The sequence below is a fragment of the Rhinoraja longicauda genome, chromosome 23 (genome assembly GCF_053455715.1).
Source record: "Rhinoraja longicauda isolate Sanriku21f chromosome 23, sRhiLon1.1, whole genome shotgun sequence".
In the NCBI taxonomy this organism is placed as follows: Eukaryota; Metazoa; Chordata; class Chondrichthyes; order Rajiformes; family Arhynchobatidae; genus Rhinoraja; species Rhinoraja longicauda.
The window spans coordinates 36,527,864-36,546,959 of NC_135975.1; the positions used below are offsets into that span (position 1 = coordinate 36,527,864).

The following is a 19,096-nucleotide window of genomic DNA, read 5'->3' on the forward strand; positions in this document are numbered from 1 at the left end:
TGCAGAAGGACTTGGACAGGTTAGAAGAGTGGGCAGAGAAGTGGCAGATGGAACATAGTGGAGCAAAGTGTGGAGTCATGCACTTTGGTAGTAGGAATAAAGGCGTAGACTATATTCTCTGGTTCCTAACTCCCCTACTCTGGGCAAGAGATTCTGTGCTATACCCAACCTATTCCTCTCATGATTTTCTAGTTCTCTACAAGATTCCCCCTTATCCTCCTGCGCTCAAAGCATCCTAGCATGCTCAATCTTCCCCTACAGTTCAGGCCTTCCAGTCCTGACAACATCCTCGTAAATCTTCTCTGTATCCGTTCCAACTTGACAACATCTTTCCTATAACATGATGCCCAGAACTGAACACTAAATGCGGCCTCACCAACGTCTTGTATAACTGCAACACGACCTCCCAACTTCTGTGCTCATAGATACTAATATATATAACGCTGTTTATTTTCATTGACTGTTTAGACACCTCACGTGAATGGTAGTGGCGTCACGTTCACCCCGACCATTGATGAAGTGATGGAAGGACTGGCTCAGATGGTGAATCTCATTGTCACTGGTGTCCAGCAGATCCCCAGGATTGAACACCAGCTCTTTCAGGTAGCTATCTGTTGCTCAACTCCCTCCAAATACTACATGATTGAAGAACGAGGGGGAACCTCATTGAATCTTACCGAAGAGTGAAAGGCCTGGATAGAGTGGATGTGGAGAGTCTAGGACCAGAGGCCATAGCCTCAGAATAAAAGGACGTTCCTTTAGGAAGGAGATGAGGAACAATTTCTATAGTCAAAGGGTGGAGAATCTGTGGAATTCATTGCCACAGATGGCTGTTAGAAGCCAAGTCAATGGGTATTTTTAAAAGGTGGAGAGTGACAGATTCTTGATTAGTGCGGGTGTCAGGGGTTATGGGGAGAAGGCAGGAGAATGGGATTGAGAGGGAAAGATAGATCAGCCATGATTGAATGGCGGAGTAGACTAGATGGGCCGAATGGCCTAATTCTGCTTTTAGAACGTATGTCCTCATGAAAGTCAACTGTGCATGTCCCCAGGTATATGTGCATGTCCCCAGGTATATGTGCATGTCCCCAGGTATATGTGCATGTCCCCAGGTATATGTGCATGTCCCCAGGTATATGTGCATGTCCCCAGGTATATGTGCATGTCCCCAGGTATATGTGCATGTCCCCAGGTATATGTGCATGTCCCCAGGTATATGTGCATGTCCCCAGGTATATGTGCATGTCCCCAGGTATACTGCTCCTGTAACAGCGACTGCTGGTTTAGTATGTGTTACATTTTCTTCCACTACTGTTCTTTTATTCTCCCATCCTACAACTGTGTTATTGTCTCATCAAACATGCCTCGCCAGAGAGCAGCTTCACGGTGATTCCTAGATGAAGTACGCTTGACAGTTGGATCAAGGGTGCAATGTGTTCCCAGCCTGGGAACACTGCCTGACTGTGTGTCCTGTGGATTTAATGTTGCCTCTTCATCTCAAGGATGGGTTTGGGAACAGCTCCATCCAAGACCGCACGAGATTGCAGAGAGTTGTGGACGCAGCCCAGACCATCACACAAACCAACCTCCCTTCCATTGACTCCATCTACACCTCAAGCTGCCTTGGCAAGGCCAGCAACATAATCAAGGACCAGTTGCACCCTGGCCACTCCCTCTTCTCCCCTCTCCCATCAGGCAAAAGGCACAGAAGTGTGAAAACGCACATCTCCAGATTCAGGGACAGTTTCTTCCCAGCTGTTATCAGGAAACTGAACTATCCTACCACAACTAGAGAGTGGTCCTGAGCTACTATCTACCTGATTGGAGATCCTCGGACTATCTTTGATCGGACTTTACTGGACTGCACTGATTGTTATTCCCTTTATCATGTATCTGTACAATGTGAATGGCTTGATTATAATCACGAGTAGTCTTTCGCTGGCTGGTTAGCACGTGACAAAACTTTTCACTGTACCTCGGTACATGTGACAGTAAACTAAACTAAGAAGCTGGAAATCCCACACCTCTGAGTTGCCCCAACTATCAGTTTGTAGAACCAACCAGAACAACCCTAATGTTACCCAGGCAACGGAACCCAACAGGCTACCTCTTGCACGACCATGCACTTGATTTTTAATTGTGTTGGTTTAGTTTCGAGATATAGTGCATAAAACAGGCCCTTCGGCCCACTGAGTCCAGTGACCAGTGATTGCCACACATTAGCACTATCCTACACACTAGGGACAATTTACAATTTTACCAAATTAACCTACAAACCTGTGGGAGGAAACCGAAGATCTCAGAGAAAACCCACGCAGGTCACGGGGAGAACGTACAAACTCCGTACAGACAGCACCCATAGTCGGGATTGAACCCGGGTCTCCGGTGCTGCATTCGCTGTAAGGCAGCAACTCTACCGCTGCCCCTCCGTGCCGCTGGGTCCTCCTTTGTTCTTGGCAGCAGGTCCGTCCTCCAACACCCTCTACTGCGTCCTCGGCCGCCGGCGCCCACCGTCTAGCGCGTCCGTGACCGCCGCTGCCAGTGCCCTTGACCGCCTTCACCCATGCTCTACCGCTTCCTCTACCGCCAGTGCCAGTGCCCTTGACCGCCGGTGCCAGTGCCCTTGACCGCTGGTGCCAGTGGCCTTGACTGCCGGTGCCAGTGCCCTTGACTGCCGGTGCCAGTGCCCTTGCCCGCCGGTGCCAGTGGCCTTGACCGCCTTCACGCATTCTCTACCTCGTCCTCTACCACTGTCCCAACCTCCATCACTCATGCCCTCCTCGTGCCAGAGTGCAAGCCCATCGAGGAGCTTCGGAACTCCCTGGCATAGGTTCCTGGGGATCTTCCCCTTGAACAGACCGAGGTGCTGGCTTTGACCATTTCACCACTATACTCTGCATGGCATCTTCAATAACAGTTCACTGCTGTCTTCACCAACAGAGCTGCCCAGAAACTTTGCCACAGACTGACCAGCTCTCTAAGCACCCGTGACGCGTTTTGGATTCCCATAACTATTTCTGTTCATGCTTCAATCATGTTCCTGTGTGCATCAATTTGACCTTCTATTGTGGATAATAAAGTCATCCTCAGTAACAGTGGTGCAGCGCCAGAGACCTGGGTTCAGTCCTGACTACGGGTGCTGGCTGTCTGGAGTTTGTACGTTCTCCCAGTGACCACGTGGGTTTTCGCCGGGTGCTCCGGTTTCCTCCCACACTCCAAAGACGTGCAGGTTTGTAGGTTAATTGGCTTGGTATAATTGGAACATGTCCCTAGTGTGTGTGGGATAGTGTTAGTGTGTGGGGTTCGCTGGTCGGCGCGGGCTCGGTGGGCTGAGGGGCTTGTATCTCTACACTAAATAAACTAATAAATGCGTGTTTTGTATCTGTGTCCAATGTACCGCCTTTCTCGTTCATTGTTTGGGATAGATGGCTAAGGTCACCATTCTTTATGGTTCTTCTGCAGGCTGTAGACAACCTGGAAGTCAAGTATATCGGCTCAGTACAAATGGAAGAGGAAAAGGTCCTGAAGATTAAAGCAAGGCTTCAAGCTGTTGCTCAAAGCAATAGTTATGGACCGCTTCGGTAAGGTTACAATTACTACTATGGGCTGCAGTGTGAATGACCTGTGTGAAGACAAGGCTGCTGGAGTGGATGTGAGTCTAGTTTATTGTCTCGTGCACCAAGGTACAGTGAAAAGCCTTTGTTACGTGCCAACCAGTCAGCAGAAAGACAACACATGATTACAATCGAATTACAAACAGTGTACAGATACATGATGAAGGGAATAACATGAATAACGTTTAATGCAAGATAAAATGAGTAAAGTCTGATCAAAGATAGTCCAAGTGTCTCCAATGAGGTAGATAGTAGTTCAGCACCGCTCTCTGGTTGTGGTAGGATGGTTCAGTTGCCTGATAACAGCTGGGAAGAAACTGTCCCTGAATCTGTAGATGTGCGTTTTCACACTTCTGTACCTCTTGCCTGATGGGAGAGGGGAGAACAGGGAGTGGCCAGGGTGCGACTGGTCCTTGATTATGCTGCTGGCCTTGCCGAGGCAGCGTGAGGTGTAGATGGAGTCAATGGAAGGGAGGTTGGTTTGTGTGATGGTCTGGGCTGCTGGCCTTGCCGAGGCAGTGTGAGGTGTAGATGGAGTCAATGGAAGGGAGGTTGGTTTGTGTGATGGTCTGGGCTGCTGGCCTTGCCGAGGCAGCGTGAGGTGTAGATGGAGGGAGGTTGGTTTGTGTGATGGTCGGGGCTGCAATATCATTGCAATTCCTTGTGGTCTTGGCTGGAGCTGTTTCCAAACACATCTTTGGGATGAACAGTCGACATTAAATCCCCAGGGCACAAATACTGGCAGTGTGGTTCAAAATGCCAGTGGGGAGAGTGCCAAGTTGGTTTCATTATGGTGGCAGATGGGTCTGTGTCCATGTTTATTGTGTGGATTGGACCAGCCACAGTTTCAAAAGTGCTTTAACGTCACACTCTGCAAGTAAGCAACAGGACCGGCAATGGACAATGAAGTAATCGGTATTTTGGGTCAAAGAACTCAACAAGTGAAATAAGAAGTTTGGGGGGTCTCAGAGGTGCAATGGTAGAGTTGCTGCCTTACAGCGAATGCAGCGCCGGAGACCCGGGTTCCATCCCCACTACTGGTGCTGTCTGTACGGAGTTTGTACGTTCTCCCCGTGACCTGCGTGGGTTTTCTCCGGGTCCTCCGGTTTCCTCCCACACTCCAACGATGTAAAGGTTTGTAGGTTCATGTGTTGAAGGAATTGCAGATGCTGGTTTAAACCAAAGATAGACACAAAAAGCTGGAGTAACTCAGCAGGACAGACAGTATTACTGGAGAGAAGGAATGGGTGACGTCTCGGGTCAAGACCCTTTTAGGTTAATTGGCTATGGTAAAAACTGTAAATTGTCTCTAGTGTGTCGGATAGTGATAGTGTGCGGGGATTGTTGGGCGGAATGGGCTCGGTGGGCTGAAGGGCCTGTTTCCACACTGTATCTCTAAACTAAACTAACCTACGTTTCTTCCTCGACCGTAGAACCAGCCAATCCCCATCGACCAACACTCTCCTCCGCCTAGCAGAGCTGGTTCTTACCCTTAACAACTTCTCCTTTGACTCCTCCCACTTCCTCCAAACCAGAGGCGTAGCTATGGGCACTCGCATGGGCCCTAGCTATGCCTGCCTCTTTGTCGGGTACGTCGAACAATCCCTGTTCCAGACGTACACTGGCCCCATCCCCGAACTCTACCTCCGCTACATCGACGACTGCATTGGTGCTACCTCTTGCACCCATGCAGAACTCACTGACTTTATACACTTCACCTCCAATTTCCATCCTGCCCTTAAATATACCTGGACTATCTCTGACATCTCCCTCCCGTTTCTGGACCTCACCATCTCCATCACAGGAGAAAAACTAGTGACGGACATTTATTACAAGCCCACCGACTCGCACAGCTATCTGGACTACACTTCTTCCCACCCGGTCCCCTGCAAAAAGTCTATCCCCTACTCCCAATTCCTCCGTCTACGCCGCATCTGCGCCCGGGATGAGGTGTTTCAGACTAGGGCTTCCGAGATGTCCTCGTTTTTCAGAAAACGGGGCTTCCCCTCCTCCATTATAGATGAGGCTCTCACTAGGGTCTCTTCTACATCCCGCAGCTCCGCTCTTGCTCCCCATCCCCCCACTCGCAACAAGGACAGGATCCCCCTCGTTCTCACCTTCCACCCCACCAGCCAGCGGATCCAACATATCATCCACCAACATTTCCGTCACCTACAACAGGACCCCACCACTGGCCATATCTTCCCATCCCCTCCCCTCTCTGCGTTCCGCAGAGACCGTTCCCTCCGCAACTCCCTGGTCCACTCGTCCCTTCCTACCCAAACCACCCCAACCCCAGGCACTTTCCCTTGCAACCGCAGGAGATGCAACACCTGTCCCTTTACCTCCCCCCTCAACTCCATCAAAGGACCCAAACATTCTTTCCAGGTGAGACAGAGGTTCACCTGCACCTCCTCCAACCTCATCTATTGCATCCGCTGCTCTAGATGTCAACTCATCTATATCGGCGAAACCAAGCGCAGGCTCGGCGATCGCTTCGCTGAACACCTGCGCTCGGTCCGCATTAACGCAACTGATCTCCCGGTGGCCCAGCACTTTAACTCCCCCGCCCATTCCCAGTCTGACCTCTCTGTCATGGGCCTCCTCCAGTGCCATAGTGAGGCCCGCCGGAAATTGGAGGAGCAGCACCTCATATTTCGCCTGGGCAGTTTGCAGCTCGGTGGTATGAACGTCGACTTCTCCAACTTCAGATAGCTCCTCTGTCCCTCCCTTCCCCTCCTCCTTCCCAGAGCTCCCTCTATCTTCCTGTCTCCACCTATATCCTTCCTTTGTCCCACCCCCCCCGACATCAGTCTGAAGAAGGGTCTCGACCCGAAACGTCACCCATTCCTTCTCTCCCGAGATGCTGCCTGACCTGCATTTTGTGAATAAATCGATTTTATCTGCAGTTATTTTCTTATACTAAAACTAAACAAAATGGGTTGGTTCAGTCACAAACGGAAAAGACTGGGTTGGTTGAGCTCCGTGTTGAACCCCGAATGCCACAACACATGTAAGGTGCCACAACACATGTGAGATGCCACAACACATGTAAGGTGCCACAACACATGTGAGATGCCACAACACATGTGAGATGCTGTGTTGTTCCTCAACATTGCCCTTCATTGGAAAATTACAGGTGATCAAAGTCAGGTGGGTCATGTTTGGGTGTGACACGGACAATGAAAGCGCCAGGTAACTAGAAACTTGCCGACTGAATGGAGATGCAATGCAAATCACTCACCCAAGTTGTGTTTTTGTTCCGTTATCATCATCATCAGCGGTCACTGGAAGCGAGTATGACTGTCCTCTCTAAAGGGTTGTTAGGATGGATTCCCTTTATGGAGGACGCCTGTGCGTGACTTTGTTTAACGTGGGGAGACTGGTGCACAGACAGCCACCACACGGTCCTTGACAGATCTGGGTCAGGATCCAGTGGCATGGAGTCCAAGACGACCGGGGGATCCTTTTCTGCTGCAGCCTTCATCCTTCTTCCCAGCTGTTGTGACGCTCCACTAAAGTCAGCCATCATCCTCCGCCTGTTCCACCGTTGAGATCTTGGTTGGATTGCTCTTTGTCAGGGACCTCCCCCTCAACCTTACCACCATGGGTGACCCTACCAGGAGCATAGCTCCAAACAACATCGCTCTCAGGACCACACAAGCTTCTCCACCACGACAAGGTGACAATCCACAGAGAACGATCCGGTATAAAGAAGATCACACTGAGCATGGAATGATAATACCCAGCAGCAGTTTGTGCTTCAATTGGCAACAGGTGCAGCCAGCGCTCCCCACCAGGACACTTGGTGTTCACATAGTGATCAATACACTAGTGTACACTCGTCCCACCAGCCTGCGCTTGGTCCATATCCCTCCAAAACACTAGTGTACACTGGTCCCACCAGCCTGCGTTTGGTCCATATCCCTCCAATACACTAGTGTACACTGGTCCCACCAGCCTGCGTTTGGTCCATATCCCTCCAAACCTGTCATATCCTTGTACCTGTCTAACTGTTTATTAAATGTTGCGATAGTCCCAGCCTCAACTACCTCCTCTGGCAGCCTGTTCCATACACCCACCACCCTTTGTGTGAAACACTTACCCCTCAGATTCCTATTAAATCTTTCCCCCTTCACCTTATACCTATGGTTCTTGACTCTGGGTGAGAGACTGTGCATTTGCCTGATCTATTCCTCTCGTGATTTTGTATACCTCTATCAGATCACTCCTCATCGTCCTGCGCTCCAAGGAATAGAGTCCCAGCCTACTCAACCTCTCCCTATAGCTCAGATCCTCGAGTCCTGACAACATGCCCGTAAATCTTCTCTGCACCCTTTCCAGCTTGACAACATCTTCCCTATAACAGGGTGGGTGACTAAAATTGCGATCAATAATCTAATATCTTGTGCACAACATCTATACTCCTTACTCTGATCGATGAAGCCTCTTGACCTCCGTATCTACCTGTGACGCCACCTTTAGGGAACTTTGAGATCCATCTGGTCTCTCACAGTCCCTAGAGCTTAGTTTAGATCCTGCCCTGGTTTGACTTTCCAAAATGCAACACCTCTCACTTCTGTATCTAACTTCCATCTACCATTCCTCAGCTCACGTTCCAACCGAGCTTCCTCAGCTCGGCTCGGCTTCCTTCCTCAGCTCACCTAGCCAACTGAGCAACATCCTGCACAATTTTTGCCGATTATCCTCGATTGAGATTTTTAGATTTAGAGATACAGCGCGGAAACAGGCCCTTCGGCCCACCGGGTCCGTGCCGCCCAGCGATCCCCGCACATTAACACTATCCTACACACACTAGGGACAATTTTTACATTTAATTAACCCAGCCAATTAACCTACATACCAGTACGTCTTGGAGTGTGGGAGGAAACCAAAGATCTCGGAGAAAACTCACACAGGTCACGGGGAGAACGTACAAACTCCGTACAGACGGCGCCCGTAGTCAGGATTGAACCTGAGTCTTCGGCGCTGTATTCGCTGTAAGGCAGCAACTCTACCACTGCGCCACCATGCCGCCCACTAGTGCCATATTCACTACAGGGCCCACAATCTCTGCAGTGCCGACATTCTATGCAGTGCCTTCAAAATAAACCAGTCCAGAGTATGTTAGTGATGGTCATGCCATGTTGTTAGGTGAGAGGATCTTGTTGCCAGTTATTGAGGGGGTTTTGTCGTCCTTTGGCAGATACTGCTCGGTGTATGAGCCGTACCAGTACCTCCTGTCCCCAGACACTGAGGGCAAGATGGAAGCTACAATGAACCAAGAGTTTAACCTGTGTACCTACGTCAGAGAGATTGAGAAGCTCAGGACGATGGCCGCAGAGCTGGCTTCCCTTCCAGTCCACATCCCTCTGGAGCTGCTGATGCTCGATTGCTCCGCATTAAATCAGGTAAGGTTTACATCAATGATTTGGACGAGGCGACTGAAGGCTTTGCGGCCAAGTTTGTGGGTGATATGAAGATAAGTGGAGGGGCAGGTAGTGTGGAGAAAGCAGGGACTCTGCAGAAGGACTTGGACAGGTTGGGAGAGTGGGCAGAGAAGTGGCAGATGGAATATCGTGTAGTGTGGAGCCATGCATTTTGGTAGTAGGAATAAAGGCCGAGACTATTTTCTCAATGGGGAGAAAATTCAGAAATCGGTGGTGCAAAGGGAGTGCTGGTGCAGGATTCCCAAAATGTTAATTTGCAAGTCGAATTAGTAGTAAGGAAGGCAAATGCAATGCTTGCATTTATTTTGAGAGGACTAGAATATAAAAATAGGGATATAATGCTGAGGCTCTATAAAGCACTGGTCAGACCACATTTGGAGTATTATGAGCAGATATGGACTCCATATCTGAGGAAGGGTGTGTTGGCGTTGGAGGGTCGAGAGGAGGTTTACGAGAACGATCCCAGGAATGAGTGGGTTAACATATGATGAGCATTTGTCGGCACTGGGCCTGTACTCGCTGGAGTTTAGAAGGATGAGGAGGGACCTCATTGAAACTTGCCGCATTGTGAAAGGCCTGGATAGAGTGGATGCGGAGAGGATGTTTCCACTAGTGGGAGAGTCTAGGATCAGAGGGCACTGCCTCAGAATTAAAGGACGTTCCTTTAGGAAGGAGATGAGGAGGAATTTCTTTAGTCAGAGGGTGGTGAATCTGTGGAATTCTTTGCCACAGACGGGGGTGTAGGCCACAAGTCAGTGGAGCAAATTGTGGAGCATTTGGATAGTAGTAACAGGATTGTTCCGAGTCAGCATGGATTTACGAAGGGGAAATCACGCTTGACTAATCTTCTGGAATTCTTTGAGGATGTAAGTAGGAAAATTGACTGGGGAGAGCCGGTGGATGTGGTGTATCTTGACTTTCAGAAAGCCTTTGACAAGGTTCCACATAGGAGATTAGTGGGCAAAATTAGAGCACATGGTATTGGAGGTAGGGTATTGACATGGATAGAAAATTGGTTGACAGACAGAAAGCAAAGAGTGGGGATAAATGGGTCCCTTTCAGAACGGCAGGCAGTAACTGGTGGGGTACCGCAAGGCTCGGTGCTGGGACCGCAGCTATTTACAATATACATTAATGACTTGGATGAAGGGATTAAAAGTACCATTAGCAAATTTGCAGATGATACAAAGCTGGGTGGTAGTGTGAACTGTGAGGAAGATGCTACGAGGTTGCAGGGTGACTTGGACAGGTTGTGTGAGTGGGCGGATGCATGGCAGATGCAGTTTAATGTGGACAAGTGTGAGGTTATCCACTTTGGTGGTAAGAATAGGAAGGCAGAGTATTATCTGAATGGTGTCAAGTTAGGAACAGGGGACGTACAACGAGATCTGGGTGTCCTAGTGCATCAGTCACTGAAAGGAAGCATGCAGGTACAGCAGGCAGTGAAGAAAGCCAATGGCATGTTGGCCTTCATAACAAGTGGAGTTGAGTATAGGAGCAAAGGGGTCCTTCTGCAGTTGTACAGGGCCCTAGTGAGCACCTGGAATACTGTGTGCAGTTTTCGTCTCAAAATTTGAGGAAGGATATTCTTGCTATTGAGGGCGTGCAGCGTAGGTTTACTAGGTTAATTCCCGGAATGGCTGGACTTTCATATGTTGAAAGACTGGAGCGCCTAGGCTTGTATACACTGGAATTTAGAAGGATGAGAGGAGATCTTATCGAAACGTATAAGATTATTAAGGGGTTGGACACGTTAGAGGCAGGAAACATGTTCCCAATGTTGGGGGAGTCCAGAACAAGGGGCCACAGTTTAAGAATAAGGGGTAGGCCATTTAGAACTGAGATGAGGAAAAACTTTTTCAGTCAGAGAGTTGTGAATCTGTTGAATTCTCTGCCTCAGAAGGCAGTGGAGGCCAATTCTCTGAATGCATTCAAGAGAGAGCTAGATAGAGCTCTTAAGGATAGCGGAGTCAGGGGGTATGGGGAGAAGGCAGGAACGGGGTACTGATTGAAAATGATCAGCCATGATCACATTGAATGGCGGTGCTGGCTCGAAGGGCCGAATGGCCTCCTGCACCTATTGTATATTGTCTATTGATATTTTTATGACTGAAATTGTGAGATTCTTGATTAGTGCGGGTGTCAGGGGTTATGAGGTGAAGGCAGGAGAATGGGGTTGAGAGGGAGAGATCGATCAGCCATGATTGAAAGGCGGAGTAAAGTTGATGGAGTCCGCTGCGAGTCACAGAGTCACAGTGTCACTAAAACTTGTGAGTTTATGAACTTTTGACCTTCGAGTGGCTCTGGCAGCCGCCACCCCACTGCTGCACCTGTGCCATCACCCCACTGCTGCACCTGTGCCATCACCCCACTGCTGCACCTGTGCCATCACCCCACTGCTGCACCTGTGCCATCACCCCACTGCTGCACCTGTGCCATCACCCCACTGCTGCACCTGTGCCATCACCCCACTGCTGCACCTGTGCAATCACCCCACTGCTGCACCTGTGCCATCACCCCACTGCTGCACCTGTGCCATCACCCCACTGCTGCACCTGTGCCATCACCCCACTGCTGCACCTGTGCCATCACCCCACTGCTGCACCTGTGCCATCACCCCACTGCTGCACCTGTGCCATCACCCCACTGCTGCACCTGTGCCATCACCCCACTGCTGCACCTGTGCCATCACCCCACTGCTGCACCTGTGCCATCATCCCACTGCTGCCCTCCAGCACCTGTGCCATCATCCCCACTGCTGCACCTGTGCCATTACCCCACTGCTGCCCTCCAGCACCTGTGCCATCACCCCACTGCTGCACCTGTGCAATCACCCCACTGCTGCACCTGTGCCATCACTCTCTACCTTCTATGGGTAAGCTAGCTTTGATTCCGTGACTAACACCATGAATCCCATGCATCTTGATCTTCTGGACCTGCCTACTATGAAGAACTTTATCTCATAGAGACATAGACAATAGGTGCAGGAGGAGGCCATTCGGCCCTTCGAGCCAGCACCGCCATTCATTGCGATCATGGCTGATCATCCACAATCAGTAACCTGTGCCCATCATGATTTAATAAAATCTGTGCTGCCAGCCATCATTCCCTGCCCTCACCAGAAGTGCTGGAGTAACTCTAATGGGCGGGACGAAGCCACAATGGAGCTGGTGCCTTACAGCGCCACAATCCCTGGTTCATCGCGACTACGGGTGCAGTCTGTTCACCGTTTGTACATTCTCACCGTGACCCCATGGGTTTTCTCTGGCTGCTTCGGTCTCCTCCCACACTCCAGATACGTACAGGTTTGTAGGTTAATTGGCTTGGTATAATTGTAAGTTGGCCCCAGTGTGTTTGGGATAGTGTTAGTGTGCGGGGATCGCTGGTCAGTGAGGACACGGTGGGCCGAAGGGCCTGTTTCCGTGCTGTATCTCTAAACTAAACTAAACTCAGCAGGTCAAGCAGCATCTCTGGAGGACATGGATTAGCAATGTTTAGTGTCAGTATCCTTATTTGGTCATTGTAGTCGGAGGGAGAAAGAACAAAAGGAACGAAACGTTAGATAGAGCTTCTCCTGCACCTTGTTTCTATGTTTCTATGAGGCGTGGGTGGAAGGCAAAGTGCCCGACAAGTGATAGGTGGATACAGGTTGGGGGGGTAGGGAGGGGCGGTTGATTGCCAAATGGGTGGACGAAGGTTAGAGATGTAATGGAGACAAAGGGGAGTCAGGTTCAGGAGAGAAGGTGGTGTCACATGTAGATAAGGTGGTCAAGAAGGCTTTTGGCACATTGGCTTTCAGCATCAGGGCATTCAGTGTGAAGATGAGAAAGTGGGAGTGAAGCTGGAAAGCAAGGGGCAGCCCCTTTAAATACTCCTGCATAGAGGCACAGAGTCACAGAGACACAGAGACACAGAGACACAGAGACACAGAGTCACAGAGACACAGAGTCACAGAGTCATAGAGACACAGAGACACAGAGTCACAGAGACACAGAGTCACAGAGACACAGAGACACAGAGACACAGAGACACAGAGTCACTGTCACAGAGACACAGAGACACAGAGACACAGAGACACAGAGTCACAGAGACACAGAGTCACAGAGACACAGAGACACAGAGACACAGAGTCACAGAGACACAGAGACACAGTCACAGAGACACAGAGACACAGAGACACAGAGTCACAGAGACACAGAGACACAGAGACACAGAGACACAGTCACAGAGACACAGACACAGAGACACAGAGACACAGAGACACAGTCACAGAGACACAGACACAGAGACACAGAGACACAGAGACACAGTCACAGAGACACAGACACAGAGACACAGAGACACAGAGACACAGTCACAGAGACACAGACACAGAGTCACAGAGTCACAGAGTCACAGAGACACAGAGTCACAGTCACAGAAACACAGAGACACAGAGACACAGAGACACAGAGACACAGAGTCACAGAGACACAGAGACACAGAGACACAGAGACACAGAGTCACAGTCATAGAGTCATGGAGTCATAGAGTCATAGAGTCATAGAGTCACAGAGACACAGAGTCACAGTCATAGAGTCACAGTCATAGAGACAGAGACACAGAGTCACATAGTCATAGAGTCACAGAGACACAGAGTCACAGAGACACAGAGTCAGAGTCACAGAGTCACAGAGACACAGAGACACAGAGACACAGAGACACAGAGTCAGAGTCACAGAGTCACAGAGACACAGAGACACAGAGACACAGAGACACAGAGTCAGAGTCACAGAGTCACAGAGACACAGAGACACAGAGACACAGAGACACAGAGACACAGAGTCACAGAGACACAGTCACAGAGTCACAGAGTCATAGAGTCACAGAGTCACAGAGACACAGAGTCAGAGTCACAGAGTCACAGAGACACAGTCATAGAATCACAGAGTCACAGAGACACAGAGACACAGAGACACAGAGACACAGAGACACAGAGTCACAGAGACACAGTCACAGAGTCACAGAGTCATAGAGTCACAGAGTCACAGAGACACAGTCATAGAATCACAGAGTCACAGAGTCACAGAGACACAGTCACAGAGTCACAGAGTCATAGAGTCACAGAGTCACAGAGACACAGTCATAGAATCACAGAGTCACAGAGTCACAGAGACACAGTCATAGAATCATAGAGTCATAGAATCATACAGTGTGGAACAGGCCCTTCAACCCAACTCGCCCACACCGACCAACAATGTCCCAGCTACACTAGTCCCACTTGCCTGCGCTTGGTCCATATCCCTCCAAACCTGTCCTATCCATGTACTTGTCCAACTGTTCTTAAACAATGGGATAGTCCCAGCCTCAACTACCTCCTCTGGCAGCTTGTTCCATACACCCACCACCCTTTATGTGAAAAGGTTACCCCTCGGATTCCTATTAAATCTTTTCCCCTTCACCTTGAACCTATGTCCTCTGGTCCTCGATTCCCCTACTCTGGGCAAAAGACTGTGCATCTACCCGATCTATTCCTCTCATGATTTTGTACACCTCTATAAGATCTCCCCTCATCCTCCTGCGCTCCATGTAATAGAGGCCCAGCCGACTCAACCTCTCCCTGTAGCTCACACCCTCCAGTCCTGGCAACATCCTCGTGAATCTTCTCTGAACCCTTTCAAGCTTGGCAATATCTTTCCTATAACATGGTGCCCAGAACGGAACACAATATTCTAAATGCGGTCTCACCAACGTCTTATACAACTGCAACATGACCTCCCAACTTCTATTCTCAATACTCTGACTGATGAAGGCCAAAGTGCCACAAGCCTTTTTGACCACCTTATCTACCTGCGACTCCACCTGCAAGGAACCATGCACCTGTACTAGATCCTAGATCATGCACAATGCTGACAGCTCAATGAGGGCCTGTGCCCTTTCATTATCCAGGGCTCAACCACGTTCTGAAACTGTGGGGAGGGAGGGAGGGTGTTTGTGGAGAGGTGATGTGAGAAGGGGGGGGGGTGAGGGGGAGATGAGAGGGGTGGGGGGGATGAGAGGGGTGGGGGGGGGATGAGAGGGGTGGGGGGGGATGAGAGGGGTGGGGGGGATGAGAGGGGTGGGGGGGATGAGAGGGGTGGGGGGTTTGGAGAGATAAGATGGGAGGAGGTGGGTGTGGGGAGGTAGGGTGGGGGGGAGGATGAGTGAGTTTGGGGGAGAGGGGAAGGGAAGTGAGAATGAGCATTGATGAGGGGAGAAGGAGGAGGGAGAGGGTGTATGAGCCCAAGGGGGGTGTGTGGGTTAGTTTAGGTGAGGGGGTTTAGTGCCCCCGGTGATGAGGGCAGGGGTGGGGAGTGTGAGTGAGTGTAGGTGAGGCTGTGATGGGGTGGGGTGAGTGAGTTTGGGTGAGGGGTGTGATTGTGAGTTTAGACAATAGGTGCAGGAGGAGGCCATTCAGCCCTTCGAGCCAGCACCGCCATTCAATGTGATCATGGCTGATCATTCTCAATCAGTACCCCATTTGGGTGGGGGTGAGAGAGTGCAGTCTGAGTTTGGGTGGGAGTGAGTGTGAGTTTGGGTGGGGGTGAGGTGAGTGAGTGTGAGTTTGGGTGAGGGGGGTGAGTGTAAGTGAGTTTGGGTGATGGGTGAGTGTGAGTGAATTTGGGTGAGGGGGGTGTGTGTGAGTGAGTTTGGGTGGGGGGTGAGGGGGTGCAGTGTGAGTTTGGGTGGGGGTGAGGGGAGTGAGTGTGAGTTTGGGTGGGGGTGAGGGGAGTGAGTGTGAGTTTGGGTGGGGGGTGGTTGGGGGTGGTTGGGGGGTGAAAGGGTGTGGTCTGAGTGTGGGTGGGGGGTGAGGGGAGTGAGTGAGTTTGGGTGGGGGTGGGGGTGGGGGTGGGGGTGAGGGCGTGCGGTGTGTTTGGGTGGGGGTGGGTGGGTGGGTGAGTGAGTTTGGGTGGGGATGAGGGGTGTGAGTGTGGGTGAGGGGGATGAGTGAGTTTGGGTGAGGGGTGAGGGGGTGCGGTCTGAGTGTGGGTGGGGGTGAGGGGAGTGAGTGTGAGTTTGGGTGGGGGGTGTTTGGGTGAGTGTGAGTTTGGGTGGGGAGTGAGTGTGTGAGTTTGGGTGGGGGTGAGTGTGAGTTTGGGTGGGGGGTGTTTGGGTGAGTGTGAGTTTGGGTGGGGGTGGTTGGGTGAGTGTGAGTTTGGGTGGGGGTGAATGTGAGTTTGGGTGGGGGGTGTTTGGGTGAGTGTGAGTTTGGGTGGGGGTGGTTGGGTGAGTGTGAGTTTGGGTGGGGGGTGGTTGGGTGAGTGAGTTTGGGTGGGGGTGGTTGGGTGAGTGTGAGTTTGGGTGAGTGTGAGTGAGGGGGTGCGGTGTGTTTGGGTGGGGGTGGGTGTGAGTGTGTGTTTGGGTGGGGGTGGGTGGGAGAGTGTGCCCTCAGCTGTATCATCAACACTGAGTCTCTCTCCACACGTGTCTGGTCAGTGTCTGGTGAGGTGTAGCCGGGGCCTGGCCCAGCTGGTGGTGGGCAGAGTGGCGCTGGCGTCGGCACGGTTTAACGGCGGTGTGTGCGGCCTGTACGGTGCGGTGGTGCACAGGGTGACCGGCACGGCAGACTGCACCTCCCAGCTTGTACAGATGCAGCGCGACGTGGAGAACCTGAGAGACCGAGAACTGCCAATGATGCAGGTGAGGGGAGAGGTGGCACTGATACAGGTGAGGGGAGAGGTGGCACTGATACAGGTGAGGGGAAGGCCACTGATACACGTGAGGGGAAGGCCACTGATACAGGTGAGGGGAGAGGTGGCATTGATACAGGTGAGGGGAGAGGTGGCACTGATACAGGTGAGGGAAGAGGTGGCACTGATACAGGTGAGGGGAAGGCCACTGATACAGGTGAGGGGAGAGGTGGCATTGATACAGGTGAGGGGAGAGTTGGCACTGATACAGGTGAGGGGAGAGGTGGCACTGATTGAGGTGAGGGAGGGGAGAGGTGGCACTGATACAGGTGGGGGGGTTGAGGGGTGGAGGTGTAAGGAGAGGGGGTGTGGAATGGGGATTGGAAGGGTGAGGAGTGAGGGGGAAGGAGGGGGATGGGAGTGTGGGGGAGGGGTTGAGGGGAGGTGGAGCATGAGGGGGAGGGGTGAGGGGGTGGAAAGGGAGGGGTGAGGGGTGAGGGGGAGGGGGGAGGGTTGAGGTGAGGGGTGAGGGGGGGAGGTGGAGAGGGAGGGGGGAGGTGGAGGGGTGAGGGACCCTCAGCTGCCCCAGCGACAGGTGTGGGGGAAGGATGAATGGTGAGGAGTACAGTGTGGAGGAGGGAGGGGGTGAGAGGTGGAGGAGGGGGCGGGGGGTGAGAGGTGGGGGAGGGGGTGAGAGTGGGGGCGGGGAGGGGGGTGAGAGGTGGGGGAGGGGGCGGGGGGTGAGAGGTGGGGGAGGGGGTGAGAGTGGGGGCGGGGAGGGGGGTGAGAGGTGGGGGAGGGGGTGAGAGGTGGAGGTGGGGGCGGGGGGTGAGAGGTGGGGGAGGGGGTGAGAGTGGGGGCGGGGAGGGGGGTGAGAGGTGGGGGAGGGGGTGAGAGTATGGATGAGAGTGGGGGGTGAGAGGTGGGGGAGGGGGCGGGGGGTGAGAGGTGGGGATGGGGTGGGGGAGGGTGGAGGGAGGGTGGGGTAGGCAGACACCAGTGATGGGGTAGGAGACACTAGAGTGGGGGGTAGACAAGAGTCAAGAGTGTCGCCAGGTGTCGCAGAGAGAACAACTAAACTGTTACTTGCAGCAGCACAACATAATACAGAGCACATGGTACTCCAGTCATAAACATAGACAGACAGCAGACGGGGGGCGGTAAACACCAAGGGGGGGGTGTAGACAGACACCAGACCGGTGGTAGACAGATACCAGACAGGGGGGGGGGGTCAGACAGCCCAGCCTGGGTTGGAGCGGCCACTGGTGCCGCTGCGATCATCCACAGGTCGTGAGCTCGCCACAGCCAGTCTCTCCATGTGGGCACCGTGGGGCGGTGGGACAGCCAGCGACTCTGCCCCCGCCTCTGCCCGGGGTGGGGTGGGTGGGGTGGGGGTGAGGTGGGGTTGTGTGGGGGTGGGGTGGGGTGGGTGGGGGTGGGGGTAGGGTGGTGGTGGGGGTAGGGTGGTGGTGGGGTGGGTGGGTGGGGTGGGGGTAGGGTGGTGGTGGGGTGGGTGGGTGGGGTGGGGGTAGGGTGGTGGTGGGGTGGGTGGGGTGGGGGTAGGGTGGGTGGGTGGGGTGGGGGTGGGGTGGTGGTGGGGTGGGGGTGGTGTGGTGGTGGGGTCAAGTCAAGTCAAGTCAAGTCAATTTTATTTGTATAGCACATTTAAAAACAATCCACGTTGACCAAAGTGCTGTACATTTGATTAGGTTCCAATAGAAAAAAAAAAGAGACATACAGTAGCACGCAAACAGTTCACAGCGCCTCCTCAATGAGCCTCAAACGTTAGGGAGTAGAAATATGTTTTGAGCCTGGACTTAAAGGAGTCGATGGAGGGGGCAGTTCTGATGGGGAGAGGGATGCTGTTCCACAGTCTAGGAGCTGCAACCGCAAAAGCGCGGTCACCCCTGAGTTTAAGCCTAGACCGCGGGATAGTGAGTAGCCCCAAGTCGGCCGATCTGAGGGACCTGGAGTTAGAGAGGGGGGTTAGAAGATTTTTGATGTGGGGGGGGAGTGTCCATTTAGGGCTTTATACGTGAATAGGAGGAGCTTGAAGTTGATTCTGTACCGTACAGGGAGCCAGTGGAGAGAGGCCAGAATCGGGGTGATGTGGTCCCTTTTACGGGTACCCGTCAGGAGTCTCGCTGCGGCGTTTTGGACCAGTTGCAGGCGGGACAGGGAAGATTGGCTGATCCCAGTGTATAGGGAGTTGCAGTAGTCTAGGCGGGAGGAAATGAAAGCGTGAATGATTTTTTCTGTGTCGTCGAATTGGAGGAAAGGTTTGATTTTAGCTATGGTTCGAAGTTGGAAGAAGCTGGCTTTTACCACAGCGTTGACTTGCTTGGTGGGGTGGGGTGGGGGTGGGGTGGTGGTGGGGGTGGGG

The 19,096-nt window shown here is 52.2% G+C and overlaps 1 protein-coding gene across 1 annotated transcript in view; it reads left to right on the forward strand.

The window, feature by feature from the left end:
• The window catches only part of LOC144605046 (dynein axonemal heavy chain 3-like), a 345,711-nt gene that overhangs the window by 67,915 nt on the left and 258,700 nt on the right, over window positions 1-19,096 (forward strand). Inside the window, exons 12-15 of the mRNA XM_078420087.1 lie at window positions 469-603; window positions 3,463-3,581; window positions 8,821-9,025; window positions 16,520-16,723. Coding sequence (XP_078276213.1) covers window positions 469-603; window positions 3,463-3,581; window positions 8,821-9,025; window positions 16,520-16,723 — 663 coding nt within the window. The remainder of the gene's footprint in view (window positions 1-468; window positions 604-3,462; window positions 3,582-8,820; window positions 9,026-16,519; window positions 16,724-19,096) is intronic.